The sequence below is a fragment of the Triticum urartu genome, chromosome 7, assembly GCF_003073215.2.
Source record: "Triticum urartu cultivar G1812 chromosome 7, Tu2.1, whole genome shotgun sequence".
Taxonomy (NCBI): domain Eukaryota; kingdom Viridiplantae; phylum Streptophyta; class Magnoliopsida; order Poales; family Poaceae; genus Triticum; species Triticum urartu.
The window spans coordinates 46576586-46584597 of record NC_053028.1 but is presented as its reverse complement, the minus strand read 5'-3'; the positions used below and the strand labels follow the sequence as shown (position 1 = coordinate 46584597).

The 8012-nt window shown below is 40.6% G+C and overlaps 1 protein-coding gene across 1 annotated transcript; it reads left to right on the top strand.

Moving 5' to 3' along the window:
- Nucleotides 1-2462: 2462 nt before the first annotated feature.
- On the top strand, nucleotides 2463-7030 carry LOC125518295 (polycomb group protein FIE1-like). Its single transcript, XM_048683182.1, has 13 exons — nucleotides 2463-2829; nucleotides 2914-2979; nucleotides 3068-3190; nucleotides 3656-3736; nucleotides 3814-3906; nucleotides 4334-4409; nucleotides 4495-4574; nucleotides 4672-4743; nucleotides 4961-5020; nucleotides 6217-6316; nucleotides 6553-6616; nucleotides 6729-6788; nucleotides 6955-7030. The coding sequence occupies exons 1-13, from the start codon at nucleotides 2641-2643 to the stop codon at nucleotides 7028-7030; spliced, it is 1140 nt and encodes a 379-aa protein (XP_048539139.1). The 5' UTR covers nucleotides 2463-2640.
- The last annotated feature ends 982 nt before the right edge of the window (nucleotides 7031-8012 follow it).

Below are 8012 nucleotides of genomic sequence, written 5' to 3'. Positions count from 1 at the left end.
CACCGTTATAACTCGGTCCCATTAGATGAACGGCCAGTAATTTCTAATTAACATGGTAATTTCTTGGGAGTCTGTAATTAGTATAGGTATATACTTGCTACTCATGGAGATGAAGAACCTTCTAAAACCCTCGATGCTCGTTATGTGATAGAAATTATGTACTACTTTGATAATCCTGAGAAAACCCCATTCAATTTGGTAATGGGAGTAACGTGGATCAACGTGAATATCTTAGGGATTATCGCTTGACACAAAAAGGGAAACTATTATGGGATCAAATTTATATATTGAAGTGGTATGCTCAGCAAGTATGCTTGATTTATGATTATACTTGTTGCTCCAGGATGAAGGCTCCACACCTTCCCTTTTCATGCAAATTTAATGATAATGAAACCTTAGCTTCTTATGCTAATGGTATATATGATTACTATGATGTGGAACAAATAGAAGAATTTGTTGCTTTTAAGGGTGCTTATGAAATTGAATCTTTGTTTGAAAAGTATAAAGCTTTTGATGATGATGTTTATAGGCCTGAAAATTTGGCTATATTGAAATATTGCTATGATAATTATGAATATAATTCCTATATTAATGCGCTTATTGAGAAAGTCTCCGCTGTCCAAGAAAAGACTAATATTTTGCAGGAGTCTATGGAAGAAGAAATTGATGAAAGTGTGAGCTCATTGGATGAAAAAGATGAGGAGGGGAGCGAAGAACAAAAGGAGGAAGAGTGGATTAGCTACCCGTGCCCACCTTCTAATGAGAGTAACTCTTCGACTCATCCATTATTTAATTTCCCTTCGTGCTTACCGAAGGATGATTGCTATGATCCCGTTGATTCTTTTGAAATATCCCTTCTTGATGATACTTGCTATGCTTGTGGCCAAGATGCCAATATGAATTATACTTATGGAGATGAACTTTCTATAGTTCCTTATGTAAACATGAAATTGTTGCTATTGCACCCACGCATGATAGTCCTGTTATATTTTTGAATTCTCCCGACTACACTATATCGAAGAAGTTTGCACTTATTAAGGATTATATTGATGGGTTGCCTTTTACCGTTACACATGATGATTTTGATAGATATAATATGCATGTGCTTGCTGCCCCTACTTGCAATTATTATAAGAGAGGAACTATATCTCCACATCTCTATGTTTCCCACACGATAAAATTGCAAGAAATTGTTTATACTATGCATTGGCCTTTACTTTGTGTGCATGAATTGTTCTATTATGACATGCCGATGCATAGAAAGAGAGTTAGACTTCGTTGTTGCATGATATATGTTATTTTGTGCTCACTACTAAATAACAAATCATTGTTAATTAAAATTGGCTTTGATATACCTTGGGATCCGGGTGGATTCGCCACTTGAGCACTATATGCCTAACTTAATGGCTTTAAAGAAAGCGCTGCCAGGGAGACAACCCAGAAGTTTTAGAGAGTCATTTATTTCTGTTAAGTGCTGTCATATAGTTTAAAAACAACAAAAATAAAGAAGGGAACCCAAAACTTTTTTAAAAAAGAAAATGAAAATGAGAAAGACAAGCATTGTTGAAGTGGGAGAGCTCATTGAACTTTGTTCATGCTCACTGAAACTTCATGAATCTTGATTACAGAAACTTTTCAACAAAAAATAATTATCCCCTTGTACAATTTAATTGTATTATAAAAATAATGTGCCAACGTTTGCCTTTAGGATGTTTACATTTGCTTGATGGTTTGTACGGTGCAGGACAGAAACTTTGGCTGTAGTGCGCAATTTTACATTTTTAGTTGGAACGTCAAACGGTTCTGATTCTTTTTGCACTGTCTTCCTATACAAACTTTTTATTTTTACTAATTTTAGTAGAATTTTTCAAGTATCAGAAGTATGATCAATGTTTAGATTATTACAGACTGTTCTGTTTTAGACAGATTCTGTTTTTGATGCATAGTTTGCTTGTTTTGATAAAACTATCGATTCATATCAGTGGATTAAGCCATGAAAAAGTTATATTACAGTAGAAACAATGCAAAAACAAAATATGAACTTGTTTGCAACAGTACTTAAAATAGTGATTTTCTTTATTATACTAACAGATCTTACCGAGTTTTCTGTTGAAGTTTTGCGTGGATGAAGTGTTCGATGATCGAGAAAGTCTCGATGTGAGAAGAAGAAAGAGAGGCAAGAGCTTAAGCTTGGGGATGCCGAAGGCACCCCAAGTAAATATTTAAGGAGACTCAAGCGTCTAAGCTTGGGATGCCCCGGAAGGCATCCCCTCTTTCTTCAAAAATGGAAGATGTAAATCCAAGTGTAAACTGCAGATGCCCGATTAATTGCTTTTATTGATACAGCAAAGTTTTGTAATATCCACTTGATTCTTTCCTAATTTGATTTTCACAAGAAGAAAATGTAAATCTGATTTCTGCGCGGTGCTTAAACCCCAAATCTCTCAACTCTGAAGCGCGACGACAACGCCTGAGGTCGACACGCGCCGGAGGTCACAGCGCCGCCCCATCCCACCCGCCCAAGCCACCGCCGCCGCTGCCACGAAAGCGCTGGCCGAGAGGAAGGGTAGGGGGAAGGGGAAGGGGAAGGCGGCGGTGGAGGAGGAGGAGGCGCCAGAGCCCCAGCCTCTCCCGGCGCCCATGGCGAGCCTGCGCCCGGTGCAGGGTTTAGGGTGCGATGCGGCGGTGGGGTCGCTGGTGCCCAGCGGGAGCCGGGAGTTCAAGCTCTGCAGCAAGCACACTGAGGGCATGCATCCGCTCTACGCCATCAGCTTCAACTTCATCGACGCCCGCTACTACGACGTCTTCGCCACCGCCGGCGGCAATCGTGTAAGCCTTTTGTGGTTGCCCGCTCGCTCGATCTTTGCTCTGTCTTTAGATTTGGGAATGTTCTTAATCGTGTTGATCTTGCAGGTGACGACGTACCGTGGCCTCCCCGACGGTAACTTGGCTGTTCTGCAAGCATACATTGATGCGGACGTAAGCTCCATTACAATCTCTAGAATCTTCAGTTTATTATATTAGTTGTACTTTCTCTGAGGCTGATGAGGTCTGCATCTTATCTCAGGATGCTCAGTCATTCTACACTCTGAGCTGGGTTTCTGACCTTCGCAGCACACCACTGCTAGTGGCAGCAGGAACCAATATGGTCATTCGGGTCATCAACTGTGCCACCGGGAAGTTGTTTAAGGTATAATAGTGCCAGAGTTTTCTACTTCGTTATTGTGGCCAAGATGGATGAAGTTTCACTTGCATCAATCTACTATTCAGCTGCTTATTTGATGTCCTTTCTGAAAACAGTTACTTATTTGATAATTGTTGGTTTCCCTGTATTGTCATTCGAGATGATGATTTGGAATTTTAGGAAAAGTTGTGTTTCTGCTATGCAGTAGCTTATTTTTCTCCGAAAGAGATTGTAGATGTCAAATACTTTAGTATGTCTAGCATGGTGAAAACATGTACTCCCTCCATCCCAAAATAAGTGTCTCAACTTTACAAAGTTGAGACACTTATTTTAGGACGGATGGATACAACCTAGCAGATCTATTCTTCTGAGGTAGTAATGAAATTGGGCATATATATGATGATTCAATATCCTAAACTAATGATTACGAACGTGGAGTACGTTTCTTATTTCGTCTTATAAATCATGCAGAGTTTTATTGGCCATGGTGGTTCAATAAATGAGATCAGAACTCAACCATTGAATCCTTCGCTCTTCATTTCTGCAAGCAAGGTTGGCAGATAACCTGGTGTGATGCTGGATATACCTATGCCTTTTACCTTTCTGACGCAGTTTATATGGCCTTATAGGACGAGTCTGTTAGGCTATGGAATGTCCATACAGGGATCTGCATCTTGATTTTTGCTGGAGGAGGAGGTCACCGTCATGATGTATTGAGTGTTGTAAGTTACACCTACCTCCTATAGTGACATTGTTTTATATTACCACTCACTTCACTGCCCGAAGATATGTTTGGATTGTGTCCAAAAGCTACCCTACCAATATTTTGTTCATAATCAAAAACTTGGTCATTGTTAGGATCATGGCCAATTTTCTGGCATGCCAATGCTCGTTTGGCCACCCTAGTTCAGTTTTCTTACCAATGTTGGACAAATTATGGGCTAGCAAAATCTTCACCCAAATTATAGCTAGCCAAATATTTGTCAAGGATAGCTTGGACTAAATCCGAACACACTCTAAATATAGTTAAAACATGTCTTCCAGCTACTGGCATTATTGAGGGGATCAAATTTTAGTTAGTATCACTGAAAAATAAAACATGTTATCTCGGCACTAACTGTCCTTTCATTCATACTTCCGTCATATCAGGACTTCCACCCTTCTGATGTGCACCGAATTGCCAGTTGTGGCATGGATAATACAGTTAAAATATGGTCAATGAAAGGTTAGCGAACCATTTCATCAATCTTGCTTCCTATTTACATTTTATTACTGCTGATAACTGACATGGTTTGTTAATGTTGTCATAGAATTTTCGCCATACGTGAAGAAATCCTTTACATGGACTGACCTTCCATCAAAATTTCCAACAAAAGTTGTCCAATTTCCGGTATGTTAAGTATCTCTTATCTTTGAACCTGTTATTATGCAAACTTTTAGTATTGTTCTTAACCCTCTCAGCATCGTGCTGATCTATCCCCTTTCAGCTTATGACTTGCGTGGTGCATTCTAACTATGTTGACTGTACTAGGTGGCTTGGTGACTTCATCCTGTCGAAGGTAAATTGCTCATTTTTGTAGGAGAGACGAATTAGTGTGAACACAGTGCTAGAATGCTTACTGGTGCAAAATTTCAGACTATACCTGAAACCTGTAATATCATACTTTACAGTCTCTTTTTATATCAAAGATTAGTGCTGCCACCTGTTTCTCAATGCTGGTTTAATTATTTCCTGAAGGATGAGAACATCTGATCTGCTTCGCCTTGAACTTGCAGAGTGTCGAAAATGAAATTGTTCTGTGGGAGCCAAAAACAAAAGAGCAGGGTCACGGCGAGGTGATGCAGTTTTACTTTTAAAGAACTATAGGGCTTAACAAATTATACTTTTGTACTGATCCAAACTAGTTCTGGTTGTGCTCCTTTGTTTATAAAAATGATGCCGGCCATACTATGTGCCTTCATCTGAAGTGATTCTTCATTCCATATGCAGGACTAGCACACAAATGCCCGTGCATTGCAACGGGAGACAAAAAATGTCACTTCACTAACGCAATGGCTCAATACTTCCTCCTCCTACCCCTTTCCCCATGACCTATCACCAGACATGACGACATAAACAAGCTCCTTGAAATCCTCCACACTACCGCACGAGTAACAAAATAAATATTAGAAGTGTTGTCCAAAGATCTCCCACGCCACTTAATGTGTGAGACCGGCTGCGCATGTGATGATGATCCGATTGCTTGCTATTGTCATGTCCTCCCTGGGTGATGTTGTGTAAATCGTGTGTTAGTGCAGCCCATTAATTTTTTTGAACAACACAAAATCTTGATTGACCACGATCTAAGTTTCTTTTTCTAGTGCAAAGGCATCTAATTTTTTAAGTGCTCACGTAAGCTCAACTTGTATGCATGTTCCATAAAAAAACTTGTACGAATGTTTTTCTAAACAACTCAAAATGCGTCCATGAAGAACATGTTTTTATATATTCTTCCTCTTCTCTAATTTTTATGTGTCCAGATGTCTTGTTCTCGAGTCTGTCCCTCGTCTTGCGCATGGAAGCTTTCCTTCTCTCAACTTAATTCCCCTTTCTTTTTATTTATTGTTTCCTTCTATTTTTACGGGTTTCATTCTTTCATTTTATATCCTTCCTCATTTTATTCCTTATTTATTCTTTTGTTTCTTATTTTTCTTTGTCACACCCGAAATCCCTCTCTTTTCTTCCTTATTGTTTCAATCCCTCGCCGGTGGTGAGGCGAGGTGGAGGAGGTGTGGCTGGTGCGGTCGGGCGTAGGAGGGAGCTCGGGGAAGCGGTTGCGTACAGGCGCGGCTCGGATTGGCTTGGGCCTGGATGGGTTTCCCAGGGCCTGACCTGGGTCTCGGCGGGCCGCGGACTCGCCACGAAGCAGCAGTGCAAAACAATTTTTTTCTTATTTGCTGGACTGCGGGTTTCAGAACCGAAAAACACAAGGGCTTTAATGGAAAACTACCGTGACGGTGAACCCGGAGACTCAATCAATGTTTATTATTAGGGAGATAGCATTGATGTTCTTCAGAAGTACCCTGTGCCCGATTGTGACATTTGGTTTATCAAATTTTCATGTGATTTTCACTTCAATCAATTAGCAATAGGTAACACTTTATATTGAAATTATTATCTGCGGACATATTTATGTATTGTACTTATGTGATTGTCAACAAGTTTCTGAGGATGGCCGTACTTATACACGTGAAAAACTGATATTTGTAGAAAACATGCCTGTGGCTAATCGTTTGCTCGTAAACGAACTCATCTACATGCACCTGATCAGGGTTAGATGAAATTCAAAATGTATAACTCTTGTGGTTAATCGTTTGCTCGTAAACAGGCAACCGTGAAGGCAAAATCTATGTGTGGGATGTGCAGACGTGCCCTCCTGAGCTAATTACCATGTAAGTTTAACCAAGCAAGTTCAGCTATTCCCAGTTTCTCCTCCCCTGCATGTTGTGGTGGTGCTAGCTATTAACTTGTATGTTCCTGCATGTACACACTGATAATTTCCAGGCTGAGTAGTCCGCAATGCAAAATTACAATAAGGCAGACAGCAGTGTCGTTTGATGGAAGGTACATCACCATGTTCCGTTCGCCACCTCTGATCCTGTACTTTTATGGATATAGCCTCTCATGCGTGCTATGTGCATCCATCATAGTTTTTCTTCTTTCAAGTCTGGTTTTGGTGTTGGCGCATGAGAATTGTGTGTCACTCTTCTTCTTTTCTTCCATTCTTCAGCACGATCGTTGCCTGCAGCAAGGATGGCAGCATATACCGCTGGGACGAAGTGGAACATGAAGCTGCGAAAAATTGAAGCAACCGAAAACCACCGTGCCGTGCGGCCCCATGGCAATGCCAGCCAGTTTGAGCTTGAATTGGGGGGTTGTTGTGTGCTTACTTAGTCAATGGTACCCATCAGCCTTACTTAGTCGAAAAGCTGGGGTTTATGAGCTTATAATGTTGTAAGTTAGGATGTTGTTAATTCGATGATTTGCCGGATGTTTCAGTTCATTACGTTTGCTCTACCATGTGCCGAATGTGGGAACTAAACTTAAATCCTCGTTGCTACTAGTTTGTTGTGCATTCTCATTGAGTTGCCTAACCTGCTGTTGCTGGCGTAACACATACCCAAACAAAACACTTTGTTGGGTGAAGAAGAACTTCATCGTAATCCTGATGCTGGTATGGCCTAAATTTCTCCGGTCGGCTTGTTGTGTCGTCTTCATGGTCTGTTTGGAACACATGAATTTTACAGGAACTATGCTTGGGATGTAAATGGTGCCGCAAGGCCCGTTTAGTAGCTCGATAGTTCATTTTTCCGGTAAAAAACTTTCTTGAACTGTTAGACCAATAAGTGGGCTTATAAATGGCGCATTCCCTAAACTCCGTGGAAATTTGTCAAGAATTGTCCATTTCTGCATCAGTCGCGGGATTTTCATTCATGGGTCTGTACCAGTTCCTTGTTATGTTCCTTGAGCCTTTCTTTTGGACCCTGATAAGTGTTGTCTCTCAAGCCTTTCTTTTGGACCCTGATAAATGCCATACGTGTACGAGCATATGGCAACTATAAACGTTTTCGATGGCAAGTTTAATTATGCGAGGATGGCAAATTTAGTTGGCAAGCATGACAACTTTTGTTCTTCAATTTATTTTTGGTCGAAATCTGTTGCGTTTGACCGGAAAATTGCCATCTTTGTGTGGTTAGAATTGCCATCGAAAAACGTCTGGGTCGGAGTGCCATGCACCTGGCACTCCTAACGTGTAAGAAGAAATTGATGAAATTGTGATCTCATTGG

Excerpts from the sequence above, each read along its gene's own strand:
- LOC125518295 (XM_048683182.1), top strand. The coding sequence starts at position 2,641 with ATGGCGAGCCTGCGCCCGGTGCAGGGTTTAGGGTGCGATGCGGCGGTG. Across the intron at positions 4,575-4,671 it reads CAAAAGTTGTCCAATTTCCG|CTTATGACTTGCGTGGTGCA; the intron begins GTATGTTAAGTA and ends ATCCCCTTTCAG. Across the intron at positions 4,744-4,960 it reads GTGACTTCATCCTGTCGAAG|AGTGTCGAAAATGAAATTGT; the intron begins GTAAATTGCTCA and ends TTGAACTTGCAG.